This window comes from Acipenser ruthenus, chromosome 22, assembly GCF_902713425.1.
Source record: "Acipenser ruthenus chromosome 22, fAciRut3.2 maternal haplotype, whole genome shotgun sequence".
In the NCBI taxonomy this organism is placed as follows: domain Eukaryota; kingdom Metazoa; phylum Chordata; class Actinopteri; order Acipenseriformes; family Acipenseridae; genus Acipenser; species Acipenser ruthenus.
In genome coordinates this window covers 29,625,489-29,647,413 of record NC_081210.1, presented here as the reverse complement: position 1 = coordinate 29,647,413, position 21,925 = coordinate 29,625,489, and the positions used below count along the sequence as shown (strand labels likewise).

General features: G+C 42.6%; 1 protein-coding gene across 1 annotated transcript; it reads left to right on the top strand.

Moving 5' to 3' along the window:
• Window positions 1-379: 379 nt before the first annotated feature.
• On the top strand, window positions 380-20,291 carry LOC117412882 (endoplasmic reticulum-Golgi intermediate compartment protein 1). The gene is made up of 10 exons (XM_034908392.2): window positions 380-530; window positions 8,414-8,475; window positions 10,534-10,606; window positions 11,875-11,969; window positions 14,122-14,246; window positions 14,730-14,834; window positions 15,632-15,692; window positions 16,547-16,647; window positions 16,749-16,871; window positions 17,547-20,291. Exons 1-10 carry the CDS (start codon window positions 511-513, stop codon window positions 17,652-17,654), a joined length of 873 nt encoding a protein of 290 aa, XP_034764283.1. The 5' UTR covers window positions 380-510; the 3' UTR covers window positions 17,655-20,291.
• The last annotated feature ends 1,634 nt before the right edge of the window (window positions 20,292-21,925 follow it).

Genomic DNA, 21,925 nt, shown 5'->3' with positions numbered 1-21,925 from the left:
GCTGAAAGTAGTATTTTGGACAGACACTTATAGTTGCAATAGTACTGTAGCATCAGAACACTGTACCACTTTATTTATTTATTTATTTATTTTTAAGAATGACAGCAGCAGCCACGTACACAGGTGGATATCAATAAAAATCTGCAACCAGCACTCGACATCAAAAAACAATTGCTCGGGTACAAACCAGTGCATTGACAAGGCAGTGAACACTGTGTTTGAGGGTGAATACAAGGAGAGCATATCTACGGCAGCAGGGGATACAAACATAAATACAATTCAACCCAAAAAAAAAAAAAACTGATCCCAACCTTTAGCAGAGGAACGGAAGTAGAATCACAGCCCTGCAGTTCCAGCAGCCAATGGAGTTCTGCAAAGCGTCCTAAGCTGACGTCACCCCCGGTGTACTCAACCGGCAGGATTGAAGAGAGAATTAGAGTTGCGGTCACTTTAATGTTGCTGTCTGAGTGACTTTAGTACTCTCCGGTTGGCACAAATACAACAAACGCCATGACTTTCGATGTGAGGAGGTGAGTAGTGTGCGTGGTGCTAGGCCACTAGTCGAGGAGGGTCCAGTGCATTGATTTGGCTAGGCTTCTGGTGCACGAATATCCATCTCAGCCTGTGTATTTCCAAACAAACTTAAAAACAATTTCATTTTTTTTTTATTTTTTTTTTAAAGGGTTATGTTAAATAGTTCTGTTATTATTGTTTACCAAAACGTGTCTTTCTGAAGCGTCATCCGTTTTTTAGTTGGTGCTTACAATGCGTCGCTACTGTACACACCGTGGTCACGCAGTCAGAGGTACAGTCAGTATTTCACTGATGATAATTCCAATGATTCTGAATGGTAAAGTGGTCACATTGCAATGCTGCGCAAAGATGGTCGGTTCTGTGGTTGAAAACGCGTTCATTTTACAAAAAAAACAGTTTTTTTCCAAAAAAAAAAAAAAAAAAAGTTTCTAGCTCTTCTTAAATTGTTACCTCTGGTTTTGCATTTGCTAGTAAAGTGCTGTGTTTTCAGTCCTTGTGCAGGTCCAGTTACATTTCTGTAGTAGTCCTAAACTTTACATTTTAATCCAAGAATAGTTTCCTTGTCCACTTTGCCACGGCCGCCTTCATGTATGGTGGAGTGCACATTGCATTCTGATGATAACATCTGTTCTGTGGCTGAAAGTCAAACTAGCATGTAGTAGCGAAACCCTTTAACAGTTGTCCCCTCTTTGCATTTTCTCATGTTTCATGAGAGGGGATTTAGTTCTTCACAGTTCAGGGAGCTTTGTGGTAACAACTAGTATGTAGTCCCAGTATCGTTTCCTGAAAACCCAGCTGGCTGTTGATAAAGGACTGATCGCATTGCGATCTCTCAGACCCACACCCTGGCCAGGGTTACGCCTAGCCTTATTGACCCCTCGGAGGGATGGGCATAAGACTCCTGTTGCAGAGCAGTTTCACCCATTCCAGTTTGTACTACTGTACCAGCTAGCCAGAGTGTGTCTGTAACAAGCTCAGGGGTGTTCTGTTAAACCAGGAATGGATCAAAGTGCTGTGCAATGGGAGTCTAATTTCCATCCCTGAGGCAGAGAGCTATGGATCTGTGTGATACATCTAGGGTTTTCATACTCTAGAAGCAGCAGCAGCCTGGATTTCACTGGTATCAAGAGATCACAGAGAGGAGGTGTTTTAATGTGTAATGTGCAGAAGCAAGGATGGAAATAAGACTGCCATTGCGTAGCAGTTTGGTCCATTCCTGGTTTTGCAGTACTAGGAGTTTTATAAGAACACACCTGAGCTTGTTGCCTATGCTCTGTGGCTAATCAAGCTTGTACTAAAACCTGGAAAGGGTGAGACTGCTGTGCAGTCGGAGTCTTATTTCTACCCCTGAAGCCTTGCCTGACTGTCAAACGAGTAGCCTACTTCTCCTGGTGTCTGGAGTGACGCTTGTATAATCAAAGCCTTCTGTTCATTAATATGCATTATACTTGGTCAGTGCCCATTGCTATTACACAGCCCTCTGCTAGGAACGTTGTGCTGTACTGCTGGATAGACTGAGCTCCAGGATCCTAATAGGAAGCAGGAACTAGGTAGTGCCACATGTTCACTATTCTAGAATCTACAGCACAGGTGACAGACCAGGGCTGTGCAAACCTTTGTTTCCTGGAAAGAGGTGTGTACAAGGGATGGATTTCCAAAAGCTGTTTTACAAGAGCAAAAAGAATAAATTCGTCAAGTATACTCGGCATGTTCATTGTGGGGGCTGCTACAGTACATCTGCTGGATTTGTTTCTTACTGATTTTAAAACATTATCGCCTTGTTTCACAGACCTGGATTAGCACTAGTCTTGAGCATTGCATAATGTGGCAGCCCTCTTTCCCAGGGTTGTGTGCTGCAGTATATGGGCTACACTCGTGTAAAGTGAATCGACATTCTGAGTCCTTATATTGACATGTTAAAACTTTAGACAATTGTATCCTTTCAGTGCCGCCTTGTACTGCAGTATCCCCATGGCGATTTTTTAAATTGCACTCTGATAGGCTTTTGCAGCTCTTTGCAGCCCTGCTTGGTGAGGACTCGTCTCTGTACTGAGGTCGGGATGGGGGTGTGTGTGGGGAGGGGCAATACCAATATCTGTACAGGCTAGACCTTGACGCGTGCATCTTCATGAGGGGCCCTGCCCCTTGCTTTGGTGGGAATGTAACAGTGCTCTGGATATTCATTTCTGAGCTGGCATGGTGATTGCTCTAGAGGCAGAGGAAGGGTCATTTCTTGTTTTATTGACGTTGGGGCCGTATGGCAATTTAGTTAATTTATCGTTTATAAATGTAAGCTGATCAGATGCTTGGTAACGGTACGAAAGACATTATACACGCAACATCTTTTAAGACAAACAATGTAATTCAGCATGGCTTTGTCTGGGATACTAGAGGCAACATAGTCCTTTATAAATGTGTGCGGTACTACAGAAAACTCCAGGCTGGACGATTGAGGATTTGAGTCTCTGGAAGTTAATGCAGTAGGTTGTAGAGCACGGTACCTGCACTTGCACCCAGTGTGAAGTCTGCCTGGCACAGTAAGCACCTGTGCACTCACACTCTATTCAGTGAATCTGGTGGGCAGGAGAGGAAGGAATGCTGCCTGCCTGCCTGAATACAGCAGAACCTGGGGCTGCCTGCTGCCTGATCTGTCTGATCGGTAGAGCCAGGGACGACATCATCATCATAATCATCATTATCTTAGATCCCAGGTTCTGGGGAATCTGAAGCAAGTCATCTGAGTCTAGGTCCTTCATACAGATACTGTGCCTGAGTCACACACTACATTAAAACAGTTAAGCACTGGCGCTAGATCACAGAAGTCAACTGCGGGAAACTCCAACTCGCATATCAAAAAAATACTGAAAAAAAAAACATTTAAAAAAAACCAACGCGTTTCAGCTTAGCATTGCCTTCATCAGGGCCCATAGCAGACAAAGGACTGGTATCCATTTCAAGAACAAGCAAATTAGCAATCAATTAGTTAAAGATACAGGATTCATTAGAGATAGTCAGTGAATTGTTACAAAATATTATAAAGAGTTAAGTGATTAAGGATTATTACACACACACACTATGAATGGACAGCAAAGGGTCATTGTTGCAGGCGTTCTCTCAAAGAGGCCTGTGCAGAGGGACTGAGCTCTCCTTCTCCTCCCTGCTGTTTGCAGACTGGGTATATTGGTACCCGGGAACGGTGTGTGCATGTGGGGAATCTCACTGGCTGCTCTCCCCTCTTGTGGAGTAGTGGTTAGGGCTCTGGACTCTGGACCGGAGGGTTGTGAGTTCAATGGGTAAATGGGTAATTGTATGTAAAATAATGTGATATCTGTATAATGTGATATCTTGTAACAATTGTAAGTCGCCCTGGATAAGGGCGTCTGCTAAGAAATAAATAATAATAATAATAATAATAATAATAATAATAATAATAATAAATATACACAACTGGCAAATGATGCTAATTACAAACCTCAGTCTGGAACAGCCCAAAGACAATACTAGCAGTTACTGAGAGTGGATAACAGTATATGAGGCCCTTAGGTGAAGAAGAATGCTATAGGAGTACATGCAGTGCACTGTAGGATTGGTAAGAATTGTTGAAACTTGGTAACTTCATGCTACAGTACTGTATCTGTGCAGGTTGGCAAATAGAAAAGAAAGCACTTGGTCTTGTGACACCTCCTCCTGCCACTCCCACAGTGCACTTCATCCTCCCAGAAAACCACCACAACAAACAAACAAACCACATTTCTGTTAAGCAGCTGCAGCAGCTACACTGCAGTGGAGCACCGTATCAGGTGGAAACGGTTTCCCGTGGTTCCTATGGGAGCAGTGCGATAATGTGCAGTCAGAACACTGGCTTAAGACAATTGCAGTAGAGTACGTACAGAGCAGTGTACCATTCAAAGGAGACCGACCGTACACTACAGGAAAGACAAACACGCTATTTAAACGCACTTCACGGCTCATTACCAAATAAATACATTTACAAAGGATGCTTTCCTTTAGGGGCAACCCCACAAGCCCTGGAAGTGAATTGACTTCAGAAATACACTTTAACATTTATTATTAAATAAAGGGACTCGCAAGTTATAACATATGGAAACTACAGTATCCAATACTATAGGCCATTGTTGCTATTCTGAGCTGGGGTGGACATGTTTTATGGGTACTCTGTGAGGTTTCAAATGCTGGCTTTCAGAAGCAATAGCAGTTTAGGACCATCCAAGCTGTGTGCTTTACTGTTACAGTCGGTCTGCTTGATGCAGTGTCTAATTTAAGCTCTGGTTTGATAAGCTTCCAATAAAATGTGTGACAGTCCTTATTTCCATCCCAGATTCTTTCTGTACTGAGGTGCTGCAAAGTGGTTCTGTTTAGCACAACCAGATCTGTACCTTTAAAAGAAAAAAAAAGTTATATGTTCAGTATTACATACAAAGGTATAGAAAATAGTACAGCGTGTTCTTGCAGAAATCCTGTACACATCTACAGCAGAACCTGTTGCTCAAGTACTAGCCCTGCAATGCAACTCCCTGAGATGAGTGATAGTGCATTGAATTGATGGTTTCCAGAGCGGCTGTCTGTGTGCTCTTGATAAAACTCCAAGCAGCAGGATCAATGTTCAAGCTGTGTCTCCCACGTGACCCTTGCATATGGAAGAAGGGTGAAGCTGTTCTCCTCTTCTGTGCTCCATCGCTCCCACAAGCTGTTATTCTTCCCAGTCTTTATTGACTTTTAATACGTGAGCCCCGAGCCGTCTCGCAGATGCAAATTAAAGGAAACAAGATTAAAAAGATTAAATACTGTACGCTTTGCAGTGGGGTGATAATTGCTGTAAAAAATAAATAATGCTTCAGCAGTTTTCTCCTTTCCTGTTTTTACTGTAGCTGTCAGTTTCTTTTTAACTTCTGCTTTGTAGTAACTTTCTGCACACGTTCAATTCAATTTACCCCTGGAGGCAAACTCCAGTACAGCGAGTTCCTGTGGAATTCTCAGGCACACACCCCCAAACTCCAGTACAACGAGTTCCTGTGGAATTCTCAGGCACACACACACACATATTCACACCTACTGCACGGCTCTGGCCACAGGCAGATTTGGGGCTGAGCTTGCATTAGCCTGCTCACTTAACCTACCACTTAACATTGTTGCTTAAAAAGGAAATAATTCACGTGCTGTTCTTGCAACATATATCATATATGGAATTACTATTTCCTACACATTTAAGGGACACTGTTTAATATGTTTTAATTTAATGGATATTTAAATTGGTGTGGTTCCTTTTTTAAGACAAAGCCAGCTCTAGCAGAAAATGTAATGCTCAGCTGATTTCAAATACTCGCTTTTTATCATTCCAATTCATTTTTTTAAAGAAAAACACAAGTGTAAAAGCATACACCTGCTGTATATCACTTGCCATTATAGTGCAGTAGCAAGAATGGAAATGAGACTCCCATTGCATAGCAGTTTGATCCATTCCTGGGGGGCGGGGTGACCTTGTGGTTCGTGCAGTGGGGCTGGGGGACAGCATGCCCCAGTGGTTAAAGCGGAACTGGTCGGCTTGTGAGCAGAGCAACAGAAAAGTTTGCTCCCATTGTTTTTTTTTTGTTGTTTGTTTTTGTAGCAGGTAACCGTAGTTGTTTGATTTTGCTGGCTTGTTAAAGTAGTTTTTTTTTGTGGGCTAGATCCTCAGTACCTTTCAGACGTGTTGTTCCAGCCCGTCCTCTACGTTCGGCTACTGAGGGCTACTGACCACCCCGACGGCTTGGCTCAGGACTGTGGGAGGCAGGGAGGGCATTCAGGAACAGCCTCCCTGTCTGTGGAATTCTCTGCTGAAACAGACCAGGAACTCGACAGCGGTGCCAATCTGTTATTATTATTATTATTATTATTATTATTATTATTATTATTATTATTATTATATGTACAGTGCTTTGATGTGTTTCATTGAGGAAACAGGCTTTACATAGCTATGGGAACATACCCAGGACACTAAAGGGTTAAAAAAAAGCTTTATAAATGTCTCCAAAAGTTTAAAAAAAAAAAAAAAAAACTTTACTTTTTTTTCTTAAGAAAGGCTGTGACCTTGTTTCAATAACACATGTCTCCAGCTGTAAGCATTCCAATGCAGTGAATAGTGGTGCCCCTCCCACTGCTCTCTTTTTTGGTACATGCAGTTCACACTCCACAGCACAGCTTGTCCTAAATGGGGGAAACAATCCCTCTTTCCCTTTCTTTAGAGCTGCCTGACATCGACGCTGTACTTTTGTATTTCCTGTTTGTTTTGGGGTTTTTTTTTTAGCTATATTTAGCTGTGAGGTGCTTGATTCAGTTTCCTTATAAAATATACAGTTTCCTCATCAGGTTGGAGTTTATATATTTCTAAATAAGCAAAACCACTGTGTTTTTTGGAACCTGAAGTACTTTTACAGTATCTTGGGAAGCCCATGCTGTGTAGCCAGCGCTTCACTAAACTGCCTCATGTGATCTCAAGGCATGTAAGCATGTTTGTTTTTTGTGCAGGCAGGGTGGCACTGATTCAGCCTGCCAAGTCAGCAGGGTGACGTGTTCCTTCACGTGTAACGCCTGTAACTCCTGTACGTGTTTGGTGTGGCTTGCATGTTGGAGCTGGTACAGTAGTTGATGCCGCTAGGACTCCGAGCCACACTTCCCTGCTGGCTGGGTTTGAATGTGATCCCAGAGGAGAATGCAGCCAGTGGCTGCTGTCTCACTGTTCTATGGGTTTCATGTAGCGCGTTCATTCATTTTGCTCTGTCCAGATAAACATTGTGTGGGGCGTGCGTTTACAGCCACGTGTTTCAACATTCTCTTCTGTTAAAGCTGCCCCCCAGCTGGTAATACATCATGTTCTGCCAATTCTCAAAGTAAGAAGTTAGGAAACATTCTGCTGCCTCTGCTTTGAGACAATGGACTGTACAGTTTCAGCCTGCTGTGTTGTGGTGTACCTGCGCAACATTACCTCTATTGTACTGTGTGTTTGACTAGGCCCATGGTCCTGTGTGTTTGACTAGGATCCTTCTTCCTGTTCCTCTGGTCTGCTGTGAGAACAGTGTGATCCAGGGAAGGGGCTGTGTTTGTGTTTGAGAGTGGCGGGGGATGTACCAGGACAGGAAGTCTCACAGTTTCCTGTCACGCCTGGGATTGCGTCAGAGGGGATTATTTAACAGTGGAAGGAATTGGAACTGTGTGTGTGTGTGTGTGTGTGTGTGTGTCTTCCTTTTTTTTTTTTTTTTTACTTTTTGGACTTCATGCCAAAAAAGGGCATAGATTTGCGAGATTTAAATACCTTGGAGCCAGCAGAACAATGGCGCGTACAGTAGTCGGGTCAAATTACTTCATAACGTAAAAACACTCAATCAGAATTCAAGGTAAAACAGAAAGAAACTAAGTCAAGCAGACAAATCTTTCAACTAGTACACCGAAGAAAGCACTAGATGATGTGCTTGTATAGTTGAATTAGTTTCCTATAATTTTAGCTTTCACATTACTTGCAATAAGGTAAAAAATAAATAAAACAATAAACAACTTACCTGTACAGTACAGTGAAGTGTACTTCACATGCCTTGATCTAGATATCTACTGTGTTTATAGAATTGAGAATTGTAAGTTTAACGGGGGGGGGGCTAAGAAATGTGACAGAATAACACAGATTTACATATTTACAGTGTGATACGATGTGGCTCGATTCAGACACACAGCCAGAGTCCAGACCCCAGCTCCTGGATGGGAAGGTGCCAGGCAGCGCTTACCACAGGGCTGCAGTGATGCTGCTGAGCTGCATGGGAACGGGCTGTTCTTTCACACAGTCAGCAGCACACTGTTTACTCTCTCCTCTCCCTGCTTCTTGTTCCTGCAGGCTTGACGTCTACAGGAAGGTGCCTAAAGACCTGACCCAGCCAACCTACACTGGAGCCTTCAGTGAGTACTGCAGTACCCTACACTTTCATAATGATCACTAGCGCTGTCATTACCTTGAGCCATAACAACGAGCACCAGTCTAAACAGTGAATCCTCCGCTCTCCAGCCCTGTCACCCTATTGTAATGATCACTGAAGCATTGTCATCTCCACTGCACTGTCACCAAAGACAAACAATGGGATTGCTCACCTGCCCCCTGGTATTGATTACTAAGTAAGCGATGATGTCATAGTAGCAGTTGCTCGGTTGATTTAGTCAGCTCAGCAGTGTTATGTCATGCATTGGAATGGGATTTCATGATGTTATTCAAACAGTTGCACCTTTCCCCCATGGGGATTGTGTTTGAGTAATAGTCACCTTGAGTATGAGGTGAGTATTGGTGTCTGCACCTCCTGAGGTAGGAGTGGCTTGTAAATTAATAGACTGCTCATGCTACAGTAATGAGCACATGCCACAGAAACAGCCCCTCCCAGAGGCTAACCCAGACATTGCAAGACAAGTCACACCCCTCAATGGAATGGAATGTGAATCACCAGCCAAATCCTATCATCTGTAATCATCAGAAACCTGGATTAGGAAAGGTGTCTGGGAGATGGGACACACACCAGCAGGAAGCAATAGGAATTGGAGTTGATGTTCGCACTGGACAGCTCCAAACCTTTTGGAATGTACGTTCAAGCGTGACAATACCACTGCATGCTTCTGTGCTGCACTTTGGGGTATCTGAGCTGGTCTGAAGGGCTTTTAAGCTCCAATCGTCCTGAATACATTTAATATTCTTCTTAAATTCTCCTCTTATAAAGTGTCTAATGTAAAGACGGTTCAACATATATTTCATTCCTACTGTAGCCTTGACATCTGTTTCTAATCAGTTGTGCAGTCTTTGTGCATTTCCTCTGTTTACCATCCTGAAATAGGAGATTGCAGGGATCTGCATTCAGTTTATGTACTTGTAAAAATACAAGGGTGACCTACAGCTGTGTCCATATATCCCCAGATTCTGAGACTTTCAATCACAGGCTTCATAAAATATAGGGTTTCATCACAAACGGATAAGTGGTTCTCTGCGTAAAAACAAGCGAACATGCAGACAGAGAGACATACGAACGGCTGCCTCCACTAAGCTCTACCCTTGTCGCCAGGGTTGGCAAGGTGTCTGTGAGAGAGTTGTTTTTGAGCGTTGTTTGTCAGTATTAAATGCGTGTAAACCCAGCGAGTGAGATACAAACATCACTGAGCTTGTGGTGGATCTAAGATCAGAGGTCATCTGCTGTCTATTTGTACAGCAGCAGCCCCATTTGAAGGCTATGAACTGGTGATCTTGAATATATTGCTGGCTTCTTGTTAGTTATGCTAATGATGGCTGTCTATTTGCCCTGATGTGATGAAAGTGTCTGGTGACCTACTTTTCCTCTAATACCTGAACCACTTTGAAGTTTTCAAGGACTCTATACATGGGCATTTGGTATGAGAGTCTGTCTTTCTTGATGACCTGCTTTTGCACTTGAGCTGACGCCTGCGATGTACTGTAGTGGTTTGTTCTGCAGATGAGCAGCACTTCAGTCTCCATTTAATACACCTGGAATTGATGCAAAGCGCTTTGCGGATCACTTTACACAGTCAGTGTCTTCCCCATTCACAGGTGCTCTATTTCGCACCCTGTTCTCTTAATCTCCAAGCAGCACTGTATATGGAAGATGAGCTGACCTCGCTATTCATTGTGTTTACTGATTGGCTCAGTCTCTTCCTCAGAGTTTTAAGGCAGACACAAAGAGCCATGGTGCCTCAGCGGTTGCATTACCTCACGTTTTGGGGAGGCCTGTTTCCTATTAAAACTAAATAGATTGCATTCCTGAATTGTTACATGTGCTGCTGGAGACATGACTTGCTGTGTGAATCACCAGCCCAGTAATACAATAGTGTTCTGAATGGGCCATGAGGAAGTTGGTCAGTGAAATCGATTGGACTGTGTGTGTGTGTGTATATCTATATATATATATATATATATATATATATATATATATATATAAAATATAATTTTTTTTTTTCTCTGCACAGTTTCCATTTGCTGTTGCCTTTTCATGCTCTTTCTCTTCCTGTCCGAGCTCACTGGGTTTATAGCCACAGAACTGTAAGTATGTCTTTTTTTAACCTACCTGTTTTCTTTTAATATGGCTGTGTTATAACAAATGCTTCACACTGATTGGCCCATAAGCCCTGTCCGTTGAATATTTATACACCCATTCTCCAATGGTCAGGGCTTTCCTCCTGAGGCTGGCCCTGTGGTTTCAGAGCAGTGCTCGGGGTCTTGCTTGAAACCTCTCTCTATGGGTTATGGAAACTTCCCTGGTCTTCAGGATGAATTCAGACCCCCGGCCAGCCTTCAATCCTGGGCACCTCACCAGTGAAGATCTGAAACAGAGCCGGGATATTAATCACACAGTGGGATTCCTACTTGATAGGGTTCTAGCACACAACCGGCTGATGAACTAACCCTTTGTTACAACGGGAAATCGAGTTGCTCAATGTTTGGTATTGACACAATGAGGGGGGAAACACACGAATGAATGAATAACTGCCACCTCATGCACAAGGTCTTTCAAACTGTCTCAACCCTAAAGACAGACTTCCTTCAGACGGACAGAGTTTCCCAGTTTGAGATTTCTGTAATGACGAGGTTGTGAGGGACTGAAAAAGCCTGCCTCTTTCTCACCACATACTTACATTACACCTGTACTTACATTAAGCTTATCCCCTTAACCCATTGAGTGCCATTGTCCTCATTTGAAGACAGGCTACTTTGTAATTTTTTTGAGTATTTAACTGGCATCTACCTGTTCTTTTTAATTTTCTCTTTAACTATATTGTGATGATAACTTACTCTAATTTTGTGTACCGCAAAAGTGAAGTCTAAAGGGAACTGCTAATGCAGCCCTTCAGATGCATTTATGAATATAAAATATAAAAACTGAAGCCTACAAATGATGTATTTCTTGGTGTTTGCCATTTTCTATGTGTTTAGCTTCATCGTCGGTGTGAAATTTCACTGGTCTGATTAGAGGCCCGTCTAACTTGACTTTTCCTGAAAATAGGACACAGCAGTTTGAAGAAAAAATAAATTTAGAATGTAGCAAATGACATCGATACAGTATGTGTTTTGATTTTTTTGTTTCAAAGAAAAATGTATTTGGTACTTAATGGGTTGAGTACTGATGTGTCAAATACAGGAATGCTTTATTCCCTTACCCTGTTGAACTGGCCACATCGCTGTGCTGAATTCATCAGGTGTGTTTAGGAAAACATTTCCAGTCGTGTGCTTGCGTGCTACGAGTATCTCAAGCTGTGCAAAGTGTTTCGAGTGCCAGTGATTTTCTAGAAGACTTTCTGTTCTGTTTGCAGAGTAAATGAACTTTATGTGGATGACCCAGATAAGGACAGTGGAGGGAAGATCGATGTGAGTTTAAACATCAGTTTGCCCAACTTGAACTGTGATCGTGAGTATATCCATACATCTATACAATGCTTATATCCATACAGCTGTACAATGCTTATATGCATTCAATAAAACACTTTGAATGTGCTTGTTTTTGTTACTGTTTGTGCAATTTCATTTACAGTATGAGTAGGGCTTGAACTTTTTTTGGTTTTTATTTTCTAAATATCTACCTCCCTTTAAATGTTAATTATCTGCGTTAAGCTTTCTTTGCATCCTAATAAAGAGAACATGACTAATTTTAAAAGACTGGGTTGAAGATTTTTTTTTTTCTTTGCTGCAAATCAAGGAGATTTTAAATGATGGACTTGATATCAGTGTACACTCTGCGTATTTTATGCTGAAAAGAAAATCTGTCAGGACAACTCGAGTGGGGAAAATAACAAAAGCACAACGATACACTAGACGAGCGCAAGAATGAAATGCAATTGGGATCAGGGATGAGCAATTAACATCGTTTGTCTGTTTGAAATAAAAAAAAAAAATAAGCTAAACAGAATCAGGCTCAGTCAGGATATGAAGGTTAAAACATGTGACATTGTTTTGTAATGAACGACTTTTTCTGAGTTTAATTAGGAAACAGAATCGACTAAAAATACGTTTAATTAAAGGGACGTCAAAAATAAAACCTGAAAACTTCAAGCCCTAAGTAGGGGGTATCAAGGTCTAGTGTCCTTTTTAGTCAAAAAAAAAAAAAATACTTGTTAAATGTTGGAGGCAGATCAGTACAAAGATGGCTTAATAAATTGACTTCAATATTTTCATGCTAGAACTTCCCATCTGGTGTAAGAGGTGTATCAGTGAATGCTAACAGGAGTCAAAGCTCTGAATCCCCATTTCCTTTGCAGTTGATGTCCTCCATGCTTTGGCTCTCAGACATGTTGTGTTTTTATAAATTATTTGACCTCTGAAGTGTCTCGGAGAGCTCTGCACTGCTGTCTCTGTTTACCCAACTGGCTTGGAGACCAACTGTGTGCCATAGCAGAAATTCGTAATCGCTCATTTCTAATGCATTACATAGGCTAGCAAATATTCATTGTGACAAATCGAGGTGTGCAGGACTGAACACACCCATGCCTGCTGTACGAAAATGAACTGGCAGACACGTCTGAACAAGAGCCAACACACACACCTCACTGGCATTTTCACATACAGCTGGAGTCATTTCCTGTTGGCACACTTGTTTGAAATTATCTTAACTGAGAGAGATTGTACTGCACAGTTTAAGTTCTTGTTCCTTTTTTTTGAACTTCTTGGAAATTTAAGAAACCGGAAAAATGTTGAAAGATTATTTGCTTACACCTCTGTTTGAATTTGTATGCGCTCACAGCGAGAAGTTCATTCGGGGTTCACTCGGGTGAGACTGCTGCCTTCCAGAGTGATAATCTCACAGTGAGAAGTTCAGTAGGGTTCACTCTGGTGAGACTTCTATCTTCCAGAGTGATACTGTCACTGTGAGAAGTTCACTCGGGTGAGACTGCTGCCTCCCAGAGTGATACCATGATTGATAAAAGTGAGACATTTATTCAAATCCACCTACTGCACCAAAATCCTTCCCTTTTACTAAGTAACCAAACGTTAGGAATGAATTCCAATCATATGCACTGCTGTGTTTGTACAGTCTCTCCGTGCCTGAGAGAGTCCTGGGGCTGAGATTCTGGGAGCATTGGTTTAAGTTTCAAACCCACACTGTCGGTTTGAGATCTTATTGGATCTCAGGGTAGGGAGCTGGGTAATTCAGCCCGTCAAGGACGGTCCTACAGCTACCTGCTTGCTTGGAAACTCTTGGTTTAGGTTGCCTCAGTGTTGTGGGTATTTTCCGCAGCCAGCAGCTTGACCGTCGGATCCCACAGTACACTATTCTCTGAAATGCATTTCATCACTAAGTTCTAAAAATGAAATTTAACTTAGACAAATGTATGGAGGGGTAAGTCTTGTAGCATGTGTCAGTATTGAAAAGGGCTTCTCGTAATCTGAATTGAGGTTGATTTCTATTTACTGTAGTGATTTTGCTGCCCTGATTCCCAGTGCTGACTGGTTTCTGTGTTGTCGCTGTGCTGGCTCCCGGTCTTTGAATTTGCTGGCTGTATTGAGTGGTAGAGTTGCTCTACAGTGAGCCCAGTCCTCATAGCACCTCTGTATTTTGTCGCCAGTCGTCGGGTTAGATATTCAGGATGAGATGGGCAGACACGAGGTGGGTCACATCGACAACTCCATGAAGATCCCTCTCAACAACGGCTATGGCTGCAGGTTCGAAGGGAAGTTCAGTGTAAACAAGGTGAGACGATGACTCCGAGGCAATGCAGATCTGAACCCAGCCCAGAACCAGAACCAGATGCAAAGTTCAGTTCTGTCCATCAGCCACTGGCCCATTATACAGCACTGTGTTTATCTATTACTAGTTCCCAAGTCGTGAATACTTTAAGCCCATTGTCCTCTGTTGCTTTGTTTTTCTTCAGGTTTTTGAACTCTTTCAGCACTAGGCAACTAGATAACCAATAAAGTTTTACAGCAAGTTTTAGAGACCCCTTATTGGCATTAATCTTGGATTACCTTACCTGAGGTAACATTACAGTAGGTACAGTAATACAAGACTTGTGCTAATTGAGGTCTGTGAAACCAGCCATTGGCATCTTTCTACTGAAGAATTAGAAATCTACATAGATCTATAGATATGCCTGTTTATTTACTGGTCAGCTGTTTTCCAGTTATGGTTACTACAGTACCAGAGCGGTTATCTTTCCTTTGTTTTTTTCCCCAGGTACCAGGTAACTTCCACGTATCGACCCACAGCGCCACGGCTCAGCCACAGAACCCTGACATGACCCACGTCATTCACAAACTCACCTTTGGAGAGAAACTGCAGGTGAGGTAATCTCCGTTCACACTCTCCACGCAGGGGACCGTTTACCTGTCGGGTTTTCATATATAAACATCATTCCTCTGCAGTTAGTTTCACAGACCATGATGATCACTGATCTAACCTAATGTTACTGTGGGGAAAGCAGCCTTTGATTAGTGCTAACCTGGGTTTGTGAAACCAGCCCCCTATAATGGCTTCATGTTTTTGAGTTTAGTGTTGTTGTTTATGGAATGTCTGAAGGAATCTGTGCAGTGGCACATTACCCTTCGTGGAAACCGTGACACTAACATAAAAAACAAGTTGGTATTTGAGGTTATTTTACCTAATAAGCCTTATACTTGCAATTCTGGATCTCTCTGTAATTTTTTGAAAATGTTTTATTATTATTTACTGGTTTATTCAGTTTTCTTATTTAAACTTTTTTATTGTACCATTTGTATTGTATTATCCCATGTTTGGATTTTCATTTGGGACAAAAAACAAAACAAAACACCTCTTCACTGCAGTGGGTGTATCTGCAGTAGTGTGTGTAGACACCTCTCTTCACTGCAGTGGGTGTATCTGCAGTAGTGTGTGTAGACACCTCTCTTCACTGCAGTGGGTGTATCTGCAGTAGTGTGTGTAGACACCTCTCTTCACTGCAGTGGGTGTATCTGCAGTAGTGTGTGTAGACACCTCTCTTCACTGCAGTGGGTGTATCTGCAGTAGTGTGTGTAGACACCTCTCTTCACTGCAGTGGGTGTATCTGCAGTAGTGTGTGTAGACACCTCTCTTCACTGCAGTGTGTGTTTGTATTGCAGGTGCACACTATTCATGGAGCCTTCAATGCCTTAGCAGGATCCGACAGACTGGCATCCAACCGTACGTACAACTCAAGCTTTGTTCAGAATCTCACCCTGTTACAGGAGCTCTTTACTGGCCAATGCATCCCTGCAGTTCTCTCATTCAGAATCTCACCCTGTTACAGGAGCTCTTTACTGGCCAATGCATCCCTGCAGTTCTCTCATTCAGCAGCAGCCACCTATTAAAACACTGTAACACACGTCTCAGAAACTCTTAACTTTGTTAATTGTTAACTTTGACATAAGTGGCCGCCCCATAGATTAATGTATGTTTCTTCACTACTCTCTTACACTATATTGTCCATAGCCAGTACAGTGAGGGAGGAGGAGGAGGAGGAGTGTAATGTCTCTGACCTGATTCTGTGAAGTCCTCTGTAATCACAAGACAGCCACTACTGAAATCACCTTCTTCTATTCATTTGCATAATATTAGGGAACACTACTACAAATAATTAACTGTTTAACACTGATCAAATGCTGGATGAAGCCTGCTGGTTTTTAAAATGTAGAAAACGTAATGGATGCCATCTAGTGGTTAGATCTTGTAATGCCTTAATAGAAAAAGTACAGCGAGTAAAACGAGTAAAAGAACTGGACAGTTGAAAAAAAGGAGGCAATTTGCTTCTCATAAATATTGCTGTTAGTAATTATGAATCTGCAGTCCAGCAGGGTCCTGTCTTACTGCACCCCCCCAAAGATGCAGCAACGACTCTGAGATTATGGACAGGCAAACATTCTAGTCTGCCCAGCCTGATTTTAGGCTTTTTGAAGAGTAAACCGGATTATTCTGGTGGCAGCTGCTTCTTTCAGCGCTGCTGTAAGAGATGCCTTCTCATGTTTGAACCTTGGGTCTCTCTCTCTCTCTCTGTGTAGCACTTGCATCCCACGACTACATCTTAAAGATAGTGCCCACTGTGTATGAAGACATGGCCGGCAAACACAGGTTCTCTTATCAGTACACAGTGGCCAATAAGGTAAGAATGAGTTGTGTTAACATTGTGCGAATGCAAACTTCTCTAAAAGCAGTGGCTGAAAAGTATAATTACACAAAGTTATGTTCTGTTCTCTCCTGCAGGAATACGTGGCCTACAGTCACACAGGCCGCATCATCCCGGCTATCTGGTTCCGCTATGACCTGAGCCCCATCACTGTGAAGTACACAGAGAGACGGCAGCCGCTGTACCGCTTCATCACCACGGTGAGTAGAGTACCAATCAGCTGCACATGAACCAGGTCCTGCGTTCACATTGACACTGGATTCTCTATACTCATTGGAGTGTCTGGCTCTCATATCTCTATACTGTTTAGAGTGCTCTATAATGTGCTGACTCTCAGGACTGCAGTACTGAATCATCGTTGCTCTGTTGAGTTTGCTGGCTCTCACATGCCTGGGGCTGAGTTTTTTCCATCGCTTGTAGAATTTGCATGGTCAATTGGTTCTGTCTTTGACACAGTATTGCTTACCGGAAGGTTTCAATTTACTTTCCACATAACGGTGGCTCAGGTGTTGCAGCCTGGTCCCAGCTGTCGGATCACTGATCACTTCTGACTTGTCAACAACCCAGCCCCCCCCTGTGCCTCTCGGTCTCCGTGGCAACGGCTGACACGCCCGGACCCAGGGAGAGTTCTCTTGCGTCTGAAAACACAGTGTGGCAGCTCTCTATTGGGAGCCTGTTAATAATATTTATTCCAACTAGGGATGCCACTGCACTGCCATTGAATCTTTATCTGGAAACACGAGTTTGTGAGCCTCTGACCTTACAGGGTAGCTTTTTAGTAATTATATAGTAGTCCTTAGTAATTATTTCATTATCCTGTGTGTGTGTGTGTGTGTGTGTGTGTGTGTGTGTGTGTGTGTGTGCTCTTCCTGCAGATCTGTGCCATCATTGGAGGCACCTTCACTGTGGCCGGCATTATCGACTCCTGCATCTTCACTGCCTCTGAGGCCTGGAAGAAGATCCAACTCGGAAAAATGTCATGAGCATGCAGCGCCACACCTGTCCTGCAGGGGGCAGGAGAGGCCCACAAACTCATCACAGAGAGATTCATTTTTATTATTTATGCGTCATGGGGACCGAAACGCACCAGTTTCCAAAACATGTACAATTCAATTTTCTATTCCCAATGCAAAAAAAAAAAAGATTAATAGAAGTGTTTTTTTGTTTTTGTTTTGTTTTTTAAAGTCCATTGTATCTTCAGTGTGTTTCAATGTCAGTCTCTCAGAGTTTGCAGAAATAGGTCCCAGCTCACCCTCAACTCACTTGCAGAAGCCATTTTGAACAGGTCAAGAGGTCCGGGAAAGAAGCCAACTGCAGAAAAATATCCAACAGCCTGCCTCTGTGTTTGGAGACCAGGAGCGAGCTGCATGTACAGGGCTTGGACAAAACATTGGAAACACCTTGCGATATGTAGCACACCCCTAAAGTATTGATTGTATACGCTGTTCAGAAAAAAAATCAATTTGGCTTCAAATCTCACCCCCCAGCTTCCCTGAAAAAAAAAGGAATCCTGGAAAAATGGCCATGTGCTTCCTCCAAAGCAGCTGAAATACTCCCTCGTGTTAAAGCAGTGGTGTCCTGGGAGCCCATGGTATGTGTTTTCTAATTTGTAGTCCAACCCCTGTAATGTCCTGCATCGTGGCAGCATGGAGGATTCATGGCATTCCCAGCAGAAATGCTACTAATGCTGTTTCCACATACCTTGAACAAAACTATTTGGGTGTCAACTAATCCTGTTCCAATTATAGGTTGACATTAAATTGTTTTTCAAGTGTTTGGACTTGGTATCCATGGAGGTGCAAGTGGAAAAAGTCATGAACTTTGTTGCTTTTTGTGGAAGGAGGTGTGGTCATAGGTTTTAGAGGACATGTACTGCTGGGTGGACACCCATACACAGTCCCCAGAAGACATGCTCTGGAATTGAACGTCGTGAGGGAGGGAGGGAGGGAGGGAGGCTAACTCTTCTCGTGTTTCCATCAAGGTGTTTCGTATGTTGTCCGCTTGGGAGAAGATCAACGGGAGAGACAGGAGTCATTCTTTTCTTTTTATTTTTTTTTTAATCAGAGTTTTGTGTTCAAAAGCAAGGACCTACTGTCCGATCAGCATCTAAAATCAGAAACCCTCAAATGCTGAGAGCTTGTTGTAATGAAGTGTTAATCCCACTCTGTATAAGCGGGGGAATTCAGTTTGGTGGTGCCTTCCATTGAATGACAAACTCCTTGTGTTTATCAGCACGAGTGTGCCAACAACTGTATTTCAGTTTGGAGGTTTGTGGATGGGGAACCCCTGAGATTTTTTTTTTCCCCAACCACTGGCCTGTCTCTCACACACACACACTCACTCACTCACTCACTCTCTCGCAGCCTCATTTGTCAGCTATCATGGCATCTATTAGAAGATCATTTGTATCTTGCATATTAAGCTGCTGTTCACTATGTGGACCCTGTGAAGCAGCATGGCTGCAACCCATTAGAAACGGGGTGGGACCCCCCTAACTGCAACATACATACATACATACATACATACGCCAGCATACACCATGGGACAGGAAAGTGTGAGGAACTATAATATTTAATGTTTGTGGGCATATAAAGGGTATTCTAGTATGTAGTTATGAATGCACCATACCAATTTATTTAGAGGGGGCTAGTGCCCTCATTTATATAGCTAGAGATCTCAAGCATTCCTTGCCAAAGTCTTCATGTAAACGCTATGCAGCACATGCATTGTAAAACCTTCTCGGGCCCTTTTTCAAAGCTGAATGCCACTGCTGTAATACACACTACAGCTACGGAAGGTACAGTTTGTGGAGCCCCAGCAGACTTTACTTTGGCAGTGTTTAAAAGGTCACCATGAAGAATAGCCTGGTCTGCTTTTGTCTTGGTCGTTGTGTGCAAGTTGAATGCTGCTCTTGAAACCATGTTGATTTACCAGGGATATATAGACCCAGAACCAGCTGCCTATATGTGTGAGCAGAATTTCATTAGAAGTGTTAAAAGGAATTGAAATGCAGTTTGGAGGAGCCGGGCTGATGTACTAATCGAGCACTCATGTTGGCTGATTTCTCTCTGACTCGCTCTTCTGACTTCGCTTCCAAGATCAGTACAGGTTTCAGTTCCTACCTATACTGTAGAACAAGCGAGATGGCCTTAGACTTGAAATAACAAGACGTGAGTCATCCCTCTTGCCAGCTCAGTTGAGTTATTTACACAGATTGTAACACTGCGCAACCCTACAGCTTTGCGACTGTTTTTACAGTTTAACTGGAGTCTCTCCTCTCGCTGTTGATCAAAGCGAGCACACGAATTCCGCACCAACGCAGTTGTAAAGAAAATATGAAGGACATGTTATGAACTGATGGCCCCTTGCCCCTTTTCTCCCCATTTCAACTGCTTTGCTACTGAAGTTATTTTTATATATAGAAGGAACAGTTTGTTTTTTTTTCTCTGAGGTTTGTACTACAAATAAATCTAATGTACTCCACTGTGTTGCTCTGCTGACTCGCTCAGCTGCAATCTGACTGCATTGTCTTGATACCTGGAGTTTTTGTAATTCTGTTATAAATGTGTCTTCTGTGTTTGTGAGGGTAGGGGGGAAAAAAGAATCATTTTGAACTGGTACGATTGTGTGTTCTTTTATTCTGTTTACCCGTGGTCCTCTTTGGCGAATGCTGTTTTCAGTGCTGCCATCCGATTTTGGTTCAAGTTTATGACACTAGCAGACAAGGAAATTGTGATTGTGCCATTTCACAAAATTCCTGCTCTGTTCTTCAAGGGAAGTCTCCCAGTCTATACCTCAATGGAAGTGATAATTAGGGATGGCTTGTTTTTTTTAAGGATACCCAAATTCAGCAAACCAACTGGAGTTCTTACAAAATTCCCTGTCCTGTTGAGTACTGGAAAGGCTAGACTCAAACACACACACACACACGCACACGCGTGAGAGGCTGTTCACAATCCATCCCTCTGTCCGGAGGACACAATGCAACATCATTTCAGTCATTAACCAAGTTTACAGATTTGTTTTCTTTCCTCCACATTGTATCCTCTCCTGGGATGTTTAAAAGACAATCTCGATGTGCTTAACTTCATATAAAATACTGGGAGTTTCACCCAGGGGTGGGTTTAGCTCTGCTCTGAGGATTGAGGATTGAACATTAACCCACAGAACCAGCTTCCCCACTTTTACATTTCAGTCTTCAGTGAGTTGCATCCAGTGGATTTTACCACTGTAATAAAGATGCTAAATAAATAAATACAAATATAGATTTGAAGTCTCACACACATCCATAACTACCTGCAATAAACAAAAAAAAATAATAATGAGGGTCGAAGTCGACCGATGTTTCGGCTAGTGCCTTTTAAGTTTTAAGTTTACTGTTTGCAAACACTGCATACGAAGTCATCAAGTTAAACTGAAAACTGTTCTGTGGAATATAGAAAACTGCATTGTACCAAATAAAGACTTGGGTATGTCATCTCTGTGACTGTTCTGTCAAGATTCAGAAAAACTACTGCAAAAAATAAAGAACTGAGTGGGTGTACTACTTCAAACTGGTTGCAAGTATTACCTTGGACATGCAGCTCTGTGGAGACGCGAAAGGCCAGCTGAGAATGTGCAACAGCAGAGAGATATTTCTATTCCTAGCCGCCTGTTTTTCAGGATGAGTTCAAGGACAGTTCTGTTTCTATTCTGAGTGTTTTTGTAGGTGTTTTATGAATAAACTGAGCCAAAAATAGACCCCCAAGAGGATTTGCTTATAATATATATATATATATATATATATATATATATATATATATATATATATATATAATCCTCAGAGTTGGGGAACATTGTCAGAGCAGAAGGAAGCAAGTTTTCTTCCAGGACAACCTTGTACTTGGCTTGATTCATGCGTCCTTCACAAAGACAAATCTGCCCTATTCCAGCCTTGCTGAAGCACCCCCAGATAAGTCCAATTTTCAGCTTTGACCAACACCTGGTCATCTAATGGTTAGACGGAGACTTGGAGAGGCCTACAAGCCACATTGTCTCGCACCCACTGTGAAATGTGGTGGAGGATCGGTGATGATCTAGGGGTGCTTCAGCAAGGCTGGAATCGGGCAGCTTTGGCATGAATCAAGCCAAGTACAAGGTTGTCCTGGAAGAAAACTTGCTTCCTTCTGCTGACAATGTTCCCCAACTCTGAAGATTGGTTTTTCCAGCAGGACAATGCTCCATGCCACACAGCCAGGTCAATCAAGGTGTGGAC